The sequence below is a fragment of the Grus americana genome, chromosome 6 (assembly GCF_028858705.1).
Source record: "Grus americana isolate bGruAme1 chromosome 6, bGruAme1.mat, whole genome shotgun sequence".
NCBI lineage: Eukaryota > Metazoa > Chordata > Aves > Gruiformes > Gruidae > Grus > Grus americana.
Genome location: NC_072857.1, coordinates 11,043,332 through 11,061,995, shown reverse-complemented (window position 1 = coordinate 11,061,995; position 18,664 = coordinate 11,043,332). Strand labels below are relative to the sequence as shown.

At 39.2% G+C, this 18,664-nt stretch overlaps 1 protein-coding gene across 2 annotated transcripts; it reads right to left on the bottom strand.

The window, feature by feature from the left end:
• Positions 1 to 612: 612 nt before the first annotated feature.
• On the bottom strand, positions 613 to 17,575 carry LMLN (leishmanolysin like peptidase). Of its 2 annotated transcripts, none has more exons than XM_054830089.1 (17): positions 17,396 to 17,566; positions 16,943 to 17,040; positions 16,816 to 16,846; positions 16,223 to 16,305; positions 15,629 to 15,746; positions 14,617 to 14,795; positions 13,859 to 13,964; positions 13,508 to 13,602; positions 12,523 to 12,640; positions 11,087 to 11,194; positions 9,338 to 9,414; positions 8,587 to 8,697; positions 7,788 to 7,920; positions 7,059 to 7,218; positions 6,187 to 6,317; positions 5,243 to 5,453; positions 613 to 3,571 (listed from the first exon to the last, which is right to left on the bottom strand). In XM_054830089.1, exons 1-17 carry the CDS (start codon positions 17,558 to 17,560, stop codon positions 3,495 to 3,497), a joined length of 2,001 nt encoding a protein of 666 aa, XP_054686064.1. In that variant the 5' UTR covers positions 17,561 to 17,566; the 3' UTR covers positions 613 to 3,494. The 2 variants fall into 2 exon arrangements, with proteins under 2 accessions (XP_054686064.1, XP_054686063.1); XM_054830088.1 differs by having other exon boundaries at positions 3,465 to 3,931; positions 17,396 to 17,575.
• Positions 17,576 to 18,664: the final 1,089 nt, after the last annotated feature.

The following is an 18,664-nucleotide window of genomic DNA, read 5'->3' as shown; positions in this document are numbered from 1 at the left end:
CATTAGTTAGTATACAAATAGATCCAAATCCTGAGGAGTGATACGTTCAGCCAAGGGAAAGCAGCCTGGTAAATGTCGCAGGGGAGAGACCTAGAGGCTGAAAGCCACTCCTAGGAAACGTGTGGAAGGAAGGACATACGCCTCCCTCTCTACTGGAATATATTCAAGCAGAAAGATTTGCAGGACAGGGAGATTTAAAGATCTAAAAATGTAAAAAGATTTAAGAACAACTGGCCCTTCTAAAGGACTGTGGATATGTCTGCTCTTAAGTGACATCGGTCTTCCTAATTTATTAGTGCACAGCAGAAAGAATGAGCTGCACTGGACCGACAGTCGATTAACAGAGGTCAAAATTCTCTCTCAGTAATTAACCTACATCCAAGGCCACGACAACCTCCCAAGACCTCAACTCATTTCCAGAGGAATGAATTGCCTGCTTTTCACTGTGGATTTACTTGCTGCATACTCCAGCCAAAAGCTATCCTTCCTCCTCGTAATTGTCTGAAAAACTAGAAAAATGTGTTCCTAAAATATGACTTGCCTCGACTTCTAATTGAAGTGTTATAGATTTGAAAAAAAAAAAAAAAAAAAAAAAAAAAAAAAAAAGACTGCAAGACTAATTTACTTCCGTAGCCAACACGGAATGTTTTTAAAAAATTAAAACTGTAGACATTATATGCTGAAAATGTTTCTGCTACAGACAAGCTAACTCATTTATCTCTTGGCGCTATTTCCAGGGCTACCGCTGCTCTGTCTACTCTGCTGAAAACACAAAGGATTATTTGGGCTATATTTCAAAGTTTTCACGTGTTAAGAGATGCAATAGGATGGACTTGCCACAATATGGTCAGGACAACTAAAGCAGCTGCCTGCAAACTTTGTATTTATTTAAAGCCAATACCAACCTTTACTGGGGAAACTACACTTAAGGCTACGTAACCAATTGGCTTAAGCTACAATTTTAGCTGTGTTCTACACTCAAAAATGGCTTACGCTTCCTACTGTATTTATTTTGCTCTTAAAAACCCAAGACATGTTTTTACTTAATTCATCTTAAGATTTGGAAGTTCACAGCAGGCCAGAAGCTTAACTCAAAGACAAACAGAACTGAGGTAGTCAGTTTTACTGAAATATTCTCTCTGACAGACACCAATTAATTCTCACTTTAAATTGAGCTTGACACAATTCTCGGCAATTCCAACACAACTACAGCTGCTAACGCACTGACAGGATATAACATGTTGGATTTTGACCACTTAAAGTACTTTCCCTCCCCGACTACCCAAAGTCACATCCAGTTCTGCAGCTCACAGCTGGCTGAAGGGCTGCATGTCAAAGAAATTATGACTAAAATCTCAGATTATTAAGGCAGTAAGAGCTTTACTTCACTGGATTCACTGATGCAGCTACTCAGCAGGTATGGGTGAATCTGACCACAAGAGCTCTAACAGGAAAATAGATTTTTTCCCTGTAGGTACAATGCACTACAGCCTCTTTCTTTAATTAATGCGTACAATTCAGAAGTAGGTAAGCATTGACTTTTTAAGCCATCTTTCAGTTTTCAGTAAATTCTCAGGAAGAGAGAATAAAAGAAGAAAAGCCCTCAAGATAAACAACTGCGTAGAAGATAAAAATACTCACTTAAATATGACAAATTTCACACTTACACAGACAGGAGACTAGCATATCAAATACGGAGCACAATAAATAAATATCAGTAAAAAAGTTTAACAATTATAAAGTTAACCAGAAAGTTCAGACAGTGCAAATATTTCACAGTAAGAAAAAATAACTGATAATTTCTTTTCAAGTATCAAAAGCATTGTTGTTGAGTGATACCATTTAAACTGTATTATTGCACAACAGACAAAAAATACAATATCAGCCTCTGGGACCTAAGATGTATTCTCAAACTTTCATGTTTTTGAGAAATCAATTTACGCCGACTGTTGATTGTGCATATATTAAAATAATCAGTGTTCACTTATTAATCAGAGTGTTTCTTAATTCAAACTTGTACACATTTAAAGCATTTGATTCCTAATTTGTATTGCTTCTCAGAAACACCTACTTAAGGCTAGCCTAGGCCTTGTAAAATTCGAAGCAAACTTAACCTGCAGTTAAGAAGGGGAACTAGCCCAGTGCAAGGCACGCTCTCAACCGCAATGTCTTCAGAAGGTTTAGGTTGCAGTTTACCCACCTCAGCAGTGTCATAAGAGTTTCTTTAAATAAATAAATAAATAAACCCAAGTCCAGTAGGCACAAAGATTTTTTTACAATTACCATGGAAGTCCCATCATTAAACAAGTTTAATTGTAGCTATAGGAGTTTTACTCCCTATCCCTTTCAGCCCCCTACTTTTCATTTTAGAAAGGGATCTAGTCACTGACAATTCTAACATCACAGCACATTTCTCCATATATTTGCATTTTTTAGTGCACTGGGCACATCTGCTCCCACAAGTTTAACACTTTTCCAAGAATGAAAATTATCCTAACAGGACAGACAATGGATTGGACCACGTGTCTCTTTTACTCCGAACAGGATTATTTGTAACACATTATAGACTCAGAAACAAATAAAAACATCCTTACAAGTGTCCTATAAAGCAGCTGTCCTTAGACAGATTTTGTTAATTTCCTTCCTCTTCTATATTTTGACCATCAAGTGATTAATTTTGTACCAAATTGTGCCCTCGTGTGGTTCAAAATGTCTGATTCTCAACTTATAAATACTATGGATTATTTGAGTAATAAGTCCAAGAAAAAGTGGAGAAAAAAAAAAGACATATTAGACTTTTCTATGCACATTCAATATAGGTTTTGGTCTAGAGAAGTCAATACGGTCCTGTAAGATTATAGCTGCCATTGCTACTGGCTTGCCCTTCAACAAAAAGTGAGAACAACCGCATTTGTGTTTATACTATTTAAAAAAATAATAATGCCATTATTTAAGAAACAAATCAAAGGTAAAAATAATTGGAAAAACTACCCCAATTTTACAGACTGGGTGTCAGTACTGAAGTGCATTTGACTAGCAAATTACTCTGAGAATATTCAAACATTTGATGTATTAAATTTCACAGTAGAACTGGCACATGCTAAATAAGAATGGGATTTCTAGACAGTTGTCTTGGTTACCAGCCTGAAATTCCACTTCATGCATGTAGGAAGGTTTAAATGAACCCCGAGAATTAGCCGCTTTACCACAAACTAATATGCATTCTGAGAAGCCTCAAAGATGCAGAATCCAGGTGTGGAGACAACTGCCAACCACTGGTCCATCCCATTAAATTATTTCTTTCCCCCATAAATTGTAAGAATTGACAAAACAAACAAAGATTCCCACACCTGTTTAGGCCTGGGTTGTTAGCAGTGATGACAACTGATTTTTACATGGCTTTTGAGTAAACCACTGAGGTATAACTTCCAGTTTGAGGCTGCTTTGCTACCAGTCACACAGAGGACATAATAGAAAAACAACCCTCAGTTCTATTACAGAAGAGTTCTCATTTCAAATCGTGACCGAGTTGCCAGGTAGTCTAACACAGTTGGCATAATGGATCTTGTTACTGCATCAAAAAAAAGAAAAAAAAAGTTGCAATTCAGAAAAATACTGGCACTTATTGAGAGGACAAGGTAAACTTTCCTCTTCTCAAACTCTGGCTGCTTTTGTCAGTACCTCCCTGACTACTGTCTGCACCGATACTTGCCAGGAGAGATGAGGTTCAGCAGAAGACAGCTGCCTGCAGAGACAAAAAACCTTAGTGCTCCACAATAAGGAGTGCAACATGATGGTACATCAACTTGGAACATCTTCTTGCCCTGTGCTTAACTCTACGCGCAGAGAAATAATCCTGTTAGCAGGGGAATTAAGTTAGCCATCAACAGCCAAAGGGTTACAACCAGGCTAGACGAGCAGGAGCATAAGTCTAAAATAAAAAACAAAACACCATAAAGCTTATAAATTTGCTGTTTAAAGAAAAGATAAAATAACAAATAGAACACTAAAAAACCCCAAAGAGCAGTAATCTGCACTGATTTATTCTAGCTTTCAAGGCTAGGAATTCAAACCAACCAAATAACATGATTATTCCCTTTATAATTAAACAAATTTCTGCATTCCTTCACTAATAGCAATCAGAAGAACAAATGAGAAACATTTATCGATACTGCAGGAAAAAAGCAGGAAGTTTCCTATGGCATGACTGGGGAGAAGCAGCATTTCAAAACCAAAGACTCTCAAAAGACTGTTTTATGAACACTTTTGATCTGTATGGCTATAAATCATATAAAAACCCAAGCCACAAAACACCAAGCTGAAAAGAAAAGAAAAGAAAAAAAAAGGGGGGGGGAAGGGGAAAAAAAGGGAGGCGGAAAACCTAATACCTGCATCAGGGAGTTTGTCTGTATGGTAGGTAAGCACACAGCCATGAGGCTTATGAAAACCACAGACACAAATGTAAACTTGCACAGATTAAAACCTTTTTCTATACATACACACACAGAGATATATATGTGTATTTGTGAGAAAGCATGAATACAAATAGATGCTAGATGATGTGAATCTCCTAGGTTACAGCTTTCTCATGCTAAAGTCTAACCTATAAGAGTCATTCCACCAACCACTGAAATGTCGCTGAGACAAAACTAAACTATTTGAAATGGTACACACAAACCCAAGTGCACCACTTTGAAAAAAAGAATCGAGTGTGTAGGTAAACTAGGTTTATTTTTTTCCTTGAAAGCTGCAGTAGAGACAGCACATCCAACAATTAAAGAATTAGTTAAAGGTTTAAAAATAAGCCACTAGTGCAAAATGCTACAAAGACCATTCTCTTTCATCAAATGGCTTTTTTGAAAGCCTTCTGTTCTTGACAAAACGCTAACTGGTAGTCAGAGAATTAAGCTTTTTTCCTCCCTCAGAAAGCAAACTGACACCTATTTTTCATGTTCTGGATTACAGCATTAACATTGTCAATGGGAAGTTACACAAGTGAGAACTCACTTTCCACCAAGGTGATGATTTTGGAGGTTATAAAAATGATACAGCCTTCAAAACACAGATCAGATTTTCTCATAAGTTGCTAGGCTAAAGCTAGATTTCTGGGATGATTACCAGAAGGATACATGACATGAAGTAGTTCTTTCCTGTTCCCTGGCAGTCAGAGTCAACACAAACCTTTAGTGTTTTCAGACATTTTATATTAAGTTTCACTTCAGCAAATCATAAGGCAACCTACCAATTGGTGCAGCTCTTGTTAAGTTAGAAGCTGGAGGATCCCGCTCTGGAGGACAGGAGTCACAGAAGTCCAAACAGGCTGGGCAAATCAGATTCCCGACATGTATCCAGCCATTCATTTGAATGCTCACAGTTAATACCTGACCTGAACGGCTGCACAAGTACACAGTGTCCATGACCCAAACATGCAGCCCTTGAGGAGAACAAGAAACCTTAAAATAAAAGAATAAAAGTCAAGTCTGTATTATGATTTACCACAAATATGTTTTGGGGTTTGGAGGTTCTTTCAGTAAGTAAATACTACATTCAGTAAGCAGCCAGTGTTACGGCACAGATCAGCTGCAAGTATTTTAATGCACTCAGAGCAACTATTTGGTTCAAGAATGCTTTAAAGCACTGACTGTACTCTTTTGGTGCAATTATGTAGATCATCAACTGAGAACGAGTAGAATTTGGCTTCTGCTAATGACTCCTTTTTTAGAGTTGTATTGTTGTTGGAAGTGACACCTTTAGTGGGGTAGTCCCAGGGAGGACAATGAAATCTAAGTGACATGTGCACAGTGCTTTCCACCTTTCAAAAAAATCAGAGTGACTAATTAACGTTAAGCTTCAACAACAGAAGATTCCAATATGAGTATTCCAACTTAGCTATGGAGAAAGTGTCACAGGGGTAAGATGGCTGAAGTCCCTAGCAAGCCTGGAAGTAACACCCAAGCCATCCCAGCGGTCACACGCTTAACTTGATGCGTGATCTGAACTACAGGCTTATGGTTGGAAGATATTTATTTTCAAAGCATGGTGTATAATCTAGTGATTTAAGGCAAAGAAGATCACGTACAGTGTCCAGGTGAAGAGTTCTAACAGTCAGAGCCTACATTTTATGCCTGACTTTACCCTTTAGTGTTATTTTAAAAAAATAAAGACAAAAACCCCACACATACTTACTTGGTAACATCCACTACCCCAGTCAGGGTAACTGAGTTTCCTCCTGCACTGTTCCATGACAAAAGCAGATTTCTGAATAAGACATACAGAGTTTGGTCCGTATTTCTCTGCACCATAGTTTTTGGTAGGATCTAAGGTAGAAAGAACATACTGAACTGAAACTTACTGGGGGGGAAAGTCCACATGAACTTAATATGCTACAATTAGTCAATATCTCCACACACAATTCAAGGTGTACTTTTGAAGTCTTTCAGACTGTTAATCATTATCAATTTGGGAATTATACTGCCTTGAATATAACCTGGGAAGAAACCCAAGATTTAAAAACAACAACAAAAAAAAAAGCAAGCGCTTTCCATCAGAACTATGTGGATGTGTTTGCCCCCAGGGAGTGCTGGCTGCAATTGCTGACTTGAGGGCAGAGGGTGTTTGTTTGTTTTTGATACAACTGCACAGACAGGTAATATCCTACAGCACTCTGGAGCTCCACAATATTGAACATTTATGCACTGCCCTGGGAGACAGCCCATGTTCTGTTAATTCACAAAGCTCCTTGCCTTGAACAAAAAATCTACAAAGGTGGAAAGTGGAATAATTTTTCACAGACTCAAAAACAACAAACCAACCCACCCCTACCCTTTGTCTTATATTTGGATCATTTGGGGTTATTTTCTGTTCAGTTATTATGCAATTCTTGTATTAGATGTGTTTGCTGACTCAGTGTACAAGGTGTTGTGCGCTTCTCACCCCAGCACAGCTTTTACACAGCTAGCAGTGCAAAACTAATTTCACATCCAATTCGTTTGAATATATAGCAAGTCCATTCCAGATTATAGCCTCATAAATACCATACTGAAGTCCTGAAAACTGACCTGGTTGGTTTTCAATTATTCTACAGTCTGAGCTGCGTTGAAATTCACCACTTAAATGCCAACTGAACTCTTGGCTAAAGGGACAATAGTCAGCAATTTCTACTGAGCCACCATAATAAGGCAATTCTTCTGATGGTACTCCATTAAGATTGTCAAAATACTGAAAAACAAAATAGGTAGTGAAGCACTTTGCGCAAAGACAAGCGTACAACTATTTTTTAAATATAACCAATCACTACAGCTGTAAGAACATCAGCTATTACTACTCAGGAATGCTTTTAACAGCAACTTAAAATATCGATGAACCAGATAAGCCAAAAGTGTTTAAGAATACTTAAATAATGCAGAGATTCACATTTGCAGGTATCACTCCCCAAAGCATTCTCTGGGTTGAAACAGAATCAGTTTCTTGGCATGCAGTGACAGAAGGCAGCTGGCTGGGTAAAGAAATACCTCAAACAAAACATTCTGGGGGACTTCTGTTCTACAGCAATGTTTCCATCTGATATTTGGTTAGATGGCCAAGTGCCATCCTTATTGTTTTATTAAGATCACAAGGCTTTTTTTCAGCCTCTAGATTCCTTATAATAAACTAAGCAGATATTTTTCACAGTGTCTACTCTTGTCTACTAGTTCAGAAGAAAAAGAATGCAAATAAATACAATCACCTGGCTGCAAAGCACAAAAATGAAAACATGCAGTTATTTGGTAAAGTAAGATCCATTATACCTGATATTCCTGAGGTAACTGCTTTGGAAACTTCTGCAAGTTGCACACTGCTACTGCTCTTTGGTCCTGTCTGCAGGTTAACTGCAAAGGATTACTCCTCAAAGTGTCACAGTATGGACTGATTAATTGTCTCCTTAAAAAAAATAAAAATAAAAAATCATCACGTCAGATCACTGTAACTGCTTTTCATAATTTAACTAAGCAGCCTGTCAAGACTGTTCCCACTCTCCCCCACAATCAGTCAATCACACAAAGAAGCACCAACAGCTTCTCTGGAGGCTAATTATTATTGTTTGTCTGGTTACAACCTTTCTAATTTAAAGAATATTACGCCAGCAAACAAAGTTACAATGTGCTCACCTGTTTAGTTTTAATGACATTGCTTTGTAAACTTTAAAGAAAAAAAAACATACAAGCAAAACAGGCTCACTATGCAGCTGTGCCCTAGAAATTTATGAGTATTGTAACAAACTAACAAGGAAGGCTTTGTTTTGAAGATGGCTATCATCTCCTCCTGTTGCTTAAAGGAGAATCCAGTAAAGCAAACACTTTTCGATTAAGTCCCTCCCCTCCTCTCTAAAGCCTTCTTATAGCATACATACATTCTACACTCTAAGATGTTTGGCTCTGTATTTATCCGTGGGATGCTTCTGTTCTCAGTACATTTGGTGTGCTCCTCCTTGGGTGCGCATTCCTTGTTAATCTGTATCTAACTCTTTTTACTGTGTTGCATATGAAGGGCAAATGTAAACAAGCATCAGGGTTTCCTCTTTATTTTTTAAAAAACCTGTATTCTTACTTTAGTCTCTTTTGGTCGATCCAGAATTTACAGCTCTTCATTACAAAGTCACAGCCTTTATTGCGTCCCCAATCTAATTTCTCTGCCATGCTGTAATTTGCTTTATACCAGCTGTAAAGGTATTTTGAAATGAGAATATAGTTACTTCAAAAATTAGTGTTCTGATTAATAAGACAGCAGTTCAAAGAACTTCATACTATGCCTTAAGGTCTTTAAATGATTAGAAAAAGGGAAACTGCATCCCTTTCTGCCTATAACAAAATATATTACAATTCCACTATTTTCAAGTCACAATGAACTAAAAGAAAATTGTATTGCTTATTTGTTCAACAGCAATGCATCATGATCTGCAAAGGAACAATGCATACAGAAAGATGACATTTCAGACAATTTTGCTTTTCCTCCATGTATGCTTTCTATCTGCAAGAAGAGCTGAAAAAATAATCAATATGTACTGCATGCAACTGAGAGAAGACTCATATTAGGGGAAAAAAGTATACAGACACTACAAATAGTACTATGCATTACAATGCATGTTTTTTTAAGGCTAGATTAAGAATGGATGGGTTTTGAAATACATGAAAAATCAACATAGTAGGTATAACTCCTTGTCTAATGTAATGCTAATTATGGCAGTTATCTACCGTGTTGCAGATGGATAAGCACAAGTGTGTCAATTCCAAATAAAATCAAGTACAATGAAAACCAAACACAAATGAACAAAAAAACCCCCATTCTTACTAATTCTTACCCTGTGTCTTCCATTAACGCTAAGGTGATCCTGGAAAAGACTCGATTCTGTGTATGGGATCCAGTCATTGCTTCATTCTGAAAGTTACCAGTTACTATTAGCAAGCCACTGAAAATCATTATTGTAAGAAAATGCTTCCTATGAAAAAGCATTTTACTTCCAGTCCCTTCTTACTATTGACAATCAAATCACAACCTCTTTCATAAAAGGGATCAAAAGTGCAACTCCCTTCTCCGCTCCACCCTACAAAGCTTCAGAATTCTAGAAGTCAGAAACCTCATTCCAAATTCCAGCTAAACCTTACTCATGACCAATATGTACTCTTTTTTCTTTAGGTAAAATAAACCTCTTCCTTCTTCTAGCATATTTATTAGTAGCAATCACATCACATCTTCTGTCTCCTTTTGGTAAGATAAAAGTGACACTCATTTAATTTTCTGTGCAAGATTGACTTTTAATTTTCATAGAACTTCTAGTAGTCCTTTTCAGGAGTGAGGTGCACAGGATACCTGACTAAAGGAACACAGCACTCCAAAGGAAGCTTTATTAGTGTGGCAGTGGAATTTTCCATATCATTTAAAAAGCAAGTTCACACCATCCTCAAAGAGCAACTGCAGTCACCTTGAAGTTTCCTAATCATCTTATGAATGGCAATTGTAACACCCGCGTCTTTTTCTTCCTCAGTCATTTCCAACCGATAAACTTTAGGCTTACAGCAAAAGTCACTCACCCTCAATTACACAACTCTGGGATTTCTATTACTGAACTTCATCTCATTTCTATTATTTCTTCAAAACATGTAATTTCCCAGCCTCTCCTCTCCACTAGTGTGGTTAGGAGGAGTTACCACCAGCAGACTTATTAGTGTCAAATTTGCTACCACTGCAATACCTAATGAAAGGCGGAGCAAGACCAAAACCAAACTATATGGGTTACTTTCCAGATACACACTTTCTCTGGAAAGGTGTAAAGGAGACTAGTAATTATCTCCTTTTTGCTAATCCTATTCAATGCTTAGAATTGTCCTCATTCTAATTGCGGTCTTTTCAGTTGGCTTTAAACTACTGTTCCACACCAAAGGTCATTGAAAAGCAGGAAAAGCTAACAATTTTGGTCTCAAGAAATACACATTTTTCAAGATCACTTCCACAAAAAAGTCTGTCCTGAAGCATTTTCCTTCTTGTTTACCTCACTGCATACAACAGTAACTACAAAGAGTATCTCTGCCCAAAATATCACACAATGCAAAGTTATAAATAAAAATAAGCTTAAATGTCAGGAGGGAAATACGTGTTTCCTTGATCACACAACATTCTGGCAAAACTGAGATGGCAAAAACTAACCCCAGGGCACATGAACTCAAGATAATGAGTAGACAGAACAATCAAATATTTGATGTATAAGAGGCAGAGGGTGACAAAGCTGAATTGCCTCAAAGTAATATCCCCTTTCCCCTAAAAAGGGAACATACCTTCTCAAAAGGGTAAATGGCAGACAAAAGTAAGAGACATTTAGTTTTTTAGTAATCAACTTGTCTCAAACTTGTACTCTGAGACTTAGCAATAAGGTAAAAAGACACATTTATCTAGAACTTGGATGTTTAAGTATTTGTAGTTTAGTACTGTTCGTGATATATTTCGGTGAGGTTTGATACATCTGCATTTTCAAGGCTCCAGTATAAACCTAAAAATAAAGGTGGGGGGAGCAGGCATTCCCACATCACCCTCCATTCCTAATATCAAGACTAACCTCCAACAATCTCTTCTCCCAGTGATTGAGCTCAGTACCCATGCCACCTTGATTTTCAAGTTCCATTCCCTCCAGAATTGGACAATTAAAATGTTTTCGAGCTTCTTCCTAGAAAGAAATCATTTCAACACAGCTCTCAGAATATTGAGATGGATATCCGCATGCAGTCCTAATCTTCTAGAATTAACTTTTAAAAGTATTTCAGCATTCCTTTGTCTATGGTCTTGTTTTCCCCTGAATGTAAAACACTTCTACTCAGAGGCTAAGTCAGCAAGTAGCTCAACACCAAGCCTAGCAATCTGTCTACTAATCTCCTGGAAATTAACAATGGAAGTTTGCAAGAATAAGACAGCAGCAGAATTAGCTGAGAATAGCACACTAAAGACCATATAAAAAAAACCCAGCTAAAACCCCCAATGTAGGAACACTACAACCCTGCTTCTGTCAAATGTTTCAGAGAAAAATCACTTTTGTATTAAGAAGCTGTATGTGTCAACTAGTTTTGCATAGGGAAGTGTTTTCTGCAAAACATTTGGAAGTCCTAAGAGGCATTGCAACTGCTGTGGTCTTACAGCCAGGAGCCCAGCCTTTCCCAGTGCAGCACTACCCAGCAGCACCTTTATTGCTCTGAACAGTTGGACCAGCATGGCCAATTTTCAAAACAGGGGTAATTACACCAAGTTTGCTCTATATATTGTGTGAGATTTAAAACAAACAAAAAGATTATTTGTGGCCAAATATGATTAACACTGTAACCGATTTCCGATACCAATTTATTACACTTAAGCATATGTTCTGTTGGGGTGGGGGGAAGAATCAGAAGCGCGGGAAGCAAGAAAGATTTCCAAGAGTACTGGAGGAATTACTTTTTAAACATGACAAAAGGTTAACTGCATTATTTTGTAATCCATAAAATTAGAAAAAGATTAAAACAATGCTTTTAAAGAGAAAAGCAGAAAACAGGATAAACTTATAAGTGAGAAAAGCAGTGACAACACTATCTGTCAAGGCAACGGGAGTACTGAGTGTCTAAGTCTGTGGAAAAACATCTAAAAAGTAGGATTAAGGAATCTATCTAGTATCAATTTTGCTTAACCTTTTGTAATTTCCTTCCAAGTCCCTTCATTGTCTCTTACTACGTCAATTTATTTATTTCATACTGTCTCTGTCAACCATTTTCTACTTTACTTTGGATACACCCTCTCAACTAATTAGATTGTCTTAATCGCATAGTCTTTGGGGCATACTTTCAGGAAAAGTGTTAGGTATTACTCGAATAAGAAATATTTATGCTAGGTTATTAAATATTTGTGTTAGGCTATTAAATATAAATATTTATGTTAGGTTATTACTCAAATAAGAAATATTTATGACTGAAGAATGTGATGGCAACCTATGCATACAAGGTGTAAAAGTTTAAGTTAATCCACACTTACAACTACACGAGGTGTTATCAGAAGGTAAACAGCATGGCGCAGCATTTTGCCACCACGTATGTCCCATAATCTCACTGCTTTATGAACGACTTTATTGCTCCACTGATATAAACCTAGACTGCAAGAAGAATGTTTTGGTTACAAATCTTTCCTACAAAGACATGCTACTGTGAAAAGATTTATCTCCGTCAGAAACAGAATCATGAATAATGTCTATACTTCCTCATGCTTTCTGAACTTTAAATTTAATTATCCAACATTTCTCCTTCGTAAGATATGCGTTCATTACATACACAACTCCAATATAATGAGCCAAAGTAAAACTATTAAAAAGATGTCTGTAGACTCAAGATATATTTTCTACTTTTTTACCAAAAGTGTAAGAAATGAAATAAAAATCCTGAGAATTCCTATTATAAAAAGGAAGGCGAACAAAACCTAAAGCTCTCTACCCTTCTACCTCCAAAAAAATCAGAGAAGAGCATTTCTACTAACAATTAAATGAAGAAAAAAAATTCAAACTGTTAATTTCATAACAGGTCAGAAAAATCACACAGCAGACTACACACGCAGCAGACTACACACATTGTCAGTTCTGCATAAACCTCGAATGATATATGTCTTAAAAATGAACTGCACTGACATTAGATAGACTACAGAAATTTGGTAAGGTGTTCAGAAAGCATCGAAATTTAAGCACAGGTAGTTTTAATACTTAACTTCAAGCCTCCTGATAAATAAAATCTTGCCTTATTTTGTAATTGTGGATTAAAAAAGTGCTTAATGCCAATGTAAAGAAAGACGGGAAAAAAAAACCAAAACAAAAAACCACACACACCAACGTTTGAACATAATAAATGCAAAGCATTCCAATAAAGGAATCAAGCTGGATTTTCAACAGGCTGACAGCAAGAATACATTCTAAAAAGGCAACGTGAAAACATCATTCAATGGGAGTACTGAGAGATCAAAAAAAATAAAATACCTTTCATTGAAAGGAGGGAATCCGTCTGCATATCTTGTTGTCAAAGGTTTACCATCATCGTCACGGTAAAATGCAAACAGTCCAGCAGAGAAACCCTTCAAGTTAAAAACCAAGCACAGGGAAACCTTTGTTAAGACATTCATATACCAAGTCAAATGTCTTGAGTGAGTTATCACACCCACACCAGATACACCGGAAGTACTGCACCTCAAAGCAATTAACACACAAATTGAAGGAGGCAAAAGCAAGAGCTTTCCTTCACCAAACATCCTTCTCTTGCAGCAAGCTAAAAGTAAGCAAGAAAGCAGGCACAAATTTCAGGGAAACGCATTTTATAACATCAACCCTTACCAGTGCATGGATAATCTCGTGTTTCACTGTAGACAACATGCCAACAAATTCCTGAGCTTGCGTTGAAATCATGTTTGGACACAAGTTAGCATATCCTGCTATTGGCCTGGAAGACAGTTTTAGAATTAGATTGTTTTCAGTAAAATACTAGCAAATTCAAATCATATTCACTTGAAGAGGCAGAATATTTAAAAGAAAATGGAGTCTAATGTAAAAATAAGTGCTTCCAAACAACTTCCCCAATCATTAATAAATAGCCTGTTAACAATACAGTGACTAGTTTACCGCTGAAATGGGGAGAGATGGGATCAATCTCTATATTCAGTATCCTGCACAGGTGCTGGTGACAACAGTATAGGAGATCTGAATTTTGGGTGAGACACTACAGAAGTACAAAGTCTCTGTTACAATGATTACAATCAAACTAGAAACAAAAGCCACATAAGTAAGGCCCATTTGCATCCTTCTTTAAATTCATGCAAGCATGACGTTCACTTCAACAGAAGCAGGGTCTTGAGATAAAGTTTAGGCAATAACAGTGGAGGATTAGCTTTGACTTAACTGCCTCAGCTTTGCAAGTTAAACGCGATTTGATGCTTTTGTGGTTTTACATACATATAGTGCTGGTCTATTTCAATAACGACTTCTACTTTGCTATACTATACAAGACAGGCAAACAATTAAACTCCACATCTAAACAATTAAAAAACTCAAAAATTTAATTAAAAAAAAGAGTTTGTACCAGAGCGAATACTTGCCTGTCCATTTCAGCTTCCAGTTGGCAGTAGGCCGCATACGCGATGATATTTTCATGGCCGCACCTTTCAGTAGTGAGAGCGCTGACGTAAAGTACAAAGTCAGCATCTCGAACCCCTTCTTGGTCAGGTAAGCCAGTGGGTCCACAGTGCCATTCATTCTCTTTGTACACCCTGCATTGCTTTGACAATGTTCAAATGGAACAAGTAAAATACATTAGCTGTGACAGAAATCTTGTATGACAAAACTCAATTAGCCTGAAGCCAAGAATAAATCCCATTGTAAGACAGAGGAAGATGAGAAAACTCCCTACAAAGACAGTAAAAAACCAACAGAGCAAAGGAATAACTTTCAAATGACTAGCTCTTTTGATTTGTTAGGCACCAGGAAGGTGGCAGCTTTTGAAAAAAGAGCTAGATATCCCAAAATTAGTGCCCTTTATTTCCTACAAATTAAAAAACAATATGGTTCACAGAAATAGTATAGATAAGTAGCAATTGCATTTCACATGTAATCTCGTATTTTTTTAATACTGTAGTTGAAACTTCAAGCTAAGAGAAAGAAAGAAATCTACGGATCACATACTGTAATTGAATCAAAAATTCATGCAAGAAAAAAGTTAGAAGCATTTCCTGCACCATGCCTCTGGTTCAGCAGACAACCTCTTCAAGTAAGTTTGTTGGGGTTTTTTTAAGATCTTATTATTAATTTTGTGAGAATCTGACTCACTGATCAAGGTGAATAATGAAATGACTACTAGCAATTTAACAAGCTTTGAATCTCATCCTCTCTGTACAGTTCATTATAACATAGGCTTACAGAACAGTAATCATTTTTACTTGACTTTTGGTTCAACGGCATTAACTAAAGAAACTCCCGGTAACTCAAGTTGTTCTATTCTGTCACTCAAACTTAGTTATCTCCCACAAACAGGTCACTGACGCACAATTAGTGATATTAACTTCTTTATTCATTTCCACAAACAATAATATTTCAAAGGGATGCCTAGCTTACCTGGAGGTGATTCTCAGGAACTATAACTGGCCCACATCTTGTATGGTCTGCGCAGGCTCCTTGGCAGTATCTGTGAGGGTCAGCTTTCCTCCTTAAATACTGGTTTGTTGCACACTGCCTTCAATCAAACATGAAAGACAGTCAACATTGGTTTGTAATTAAAAAGAAACTGTAGAATAGTCTTACAGCACCCAACAACCCTGTAACACAGATACTTAATGTAACTTCCATGGTGAGAAATGTTATTTATCCTGCTCTGGAAGACACAATGCTTCTGGTCGTTAATGGAGCATCATCAGGTTCAAAGAGAGATTAGGAACAGGTTCATAAACGGGGGTACATGTAAAAGGAAACCGGCAGCACGTATATCCTTTAAAACCTCTGACATAACAAATGTAGGTATTGATTGTAGAACGTGGCAGATTTGTGTATTCCTCCTAAATAGTATCTGTTACCACCACTGGGTCAGATGGGTCACTGGTCTGATTCAGGAGGGCATCTCTTACACTCTTATTCTATTCTTATTTTAAAGGCTATACAACACAACATTAAATATCAAATATAGCAAGTGATCTTCAACAAACTTTCACATACCTGCTTAGTAATATAGTACCCGTGGCTTTACGCACTTGAAATGTCTTCTCCAAATAAGATATAGCTTGTGGAAAAAGTTTGTTCTGAATAGAACAAAAATAAAAGTCACCCAGTAGCAGTACAGACATAACTCATCTTAAAAGCATTAACTACCAAGTTACATGAAACTTGCTAAATGTTGTGGTATAGCAGAAGAGCAGAAATCCAGAGTCCAACAAGTTTAATTGTTATCAAACCAAAATATTTCCTAAATATTTTGGTATTCTCATATTTTATTATTGAAATGACAGAATGAGAAGGGAGCCAGTATTAACTTGAACGTACAGCTTCAAAGAGGCTTTAAAAACGATATACATATTGCTCACTGAAATCTTTTCACCTTGGGAAAGAGCAAACACCTGTCAAACAACATTCAATTTAACACTGGAAGTATTTGGAATGGAGGCATAACCTGTACACAAAGCCGTGGTTTCCCAGACTACAGGATATGAAATTGCTGGTATTCAAAGCCTTTAATTAAACTTGCCTTAAACTTAACTTCATCCATGTAATAAAATACAGACAAACAAAAAGGGGATGCAAATATGACATACCTTTATAAGGTGTCTTTTCTCAGGTAGCAAACTATATTAAAAAAAAACAAAAAAACAAACAAGCTTTAGTTAATAGGATTTCCATTCTCAGATATGGAGAAAAAAAAAGTTGCTACATTATACTCACTCTTCAACACTTCTGTCATATATAATCTTAATTCTTAGCTGTTGATCCACATTTCTCTTCAAGACATGATTTTCCTTCAGAGGAACTTGATAGACAACCTGGCACGGAGAGGAACAAGCCGCTGGATTAGGGGCTCACCCGGACAGCCACACCAACGAGCGCTCCCAACCCTTCACTCCCTCTCGGCTGCGACAGCCTCTTTTTGTCCATTTTCAAGCAAAGCCCCTTCTTGCCCTTCTCCTCACGCACCGCCGCGACGGTCTGTCAGAAGTCGCCCCGCACCCCGCCCGCCGCCACGGACCACAGCCCGGGGGGACCACGGGGCCAGACCCGCCCGGCTCGGCCCGGGTCAGCCGTGAGGGGACAGACCGACGCTCCCCCGCATAACGGGAGCGGGAAACGGGGGATCCCTCGCCCGCACCGCCGCCTGAGGACCCCCCGCGGCGGCCCCACCTCCTCGTCGCTGGGCACGCGGTGGTGACAGGACAAGGAGGAGGAGAGAAAAACGGCGGCGGCGCGGCCGCAGCCCAACAGCAGCAGCGCGGCGGTAAAAGCGGCGAGCAGCGGCCGGTCACAGAGGTAAGACCAGGGGCGCCCGCCGCCCGGCTCGGCGGCCATCTTCGACTACCCTGCCACCGCGTCGCCATGGAGGCAGCGCCGTTGGTAGGGCCCCCGCCAATAGGCGAGCGAGGAGAACCAGAGAGGGTGGGGCGGAGACGACGGACGCTCCTTATTGGGCGAGGCTCACAGAGGGGTGAGGGGTGGGGCGGGGGGGGGGTGAGGTGAAGGTGGCGGAAGGCGTGCGCGATGCCGCGTAAGGCAGCGCCCTGCAGCGTAACGCAACGTAGGGTTCTGCAAGGCAGCGCAGTGCTGCGCAGTCGAGCCTACTGCACAGTAGCGCAGAACAGTAGCGTAGAGCACGCGGCAGCACCGCGCAGGGCGATGCAGTACTGCGTGGAGCAATGCATTGTATATGCGTCTGTGCCGAGAACGCAGCGCACGTAGCGCAACCCAGCACTGCGCAGAGAAACGCAGTGTGCGCAGGGTAACGCGGCACTGCGCAGTGCTTGGAGTGCTGGGAGGGTGAGGAGAAGGCAGCGCAGCACTGTGCGGGGCGATGCGGTGCCGCATGGCGCAATGCAGTGCAGCACAGTCCGGTTAGGTACAGCGTGACACAATGCAATGCTGTGCAGCGCGGTGCAACCTAGTTAGGTCCGCGCAGTGCGGCGGGGAGCTGCACATCACATTGCTGCACGAGATCAGCGCACCCCACAGGGCTCTGTTTGCCTTGCTGCTGTTAAAGCCAGTTTCAGGTTGGGGTACCAGGTCCCCAGCTCAGCAAGACCCCTCATTCTCTCCCCCAGACCAAGCTCCTTGTCCCTGGCAGTCCTGCGCCTTGAGGAGTTTGCTCCAGGCCAGGAGTCTGAAATCTACTGCCTTGAGGCAAAGTTCCCCTTCCGCCAGCCCGCTGTGGCCAACCCAACCCAGGGCTCGAGTAGGGGGCTGCAATTTCATCTTTCACATCCAACACGGCTTTTTTTCAGCTTCTCAGTCCGCAAAGACCATACAACAGAGTATCCTCAAGTTTCTAGTACAGAAACTAGGAGAGAAACTTCTACCACCACCACTGGGGATAAAAATTGTCTGGGTTTTTCTACTGCTTCATCTTGCAGCTCCTGCTGCTTTCCAAGGCGTTCAATTGTAACGAGGGCCCTGGAAATA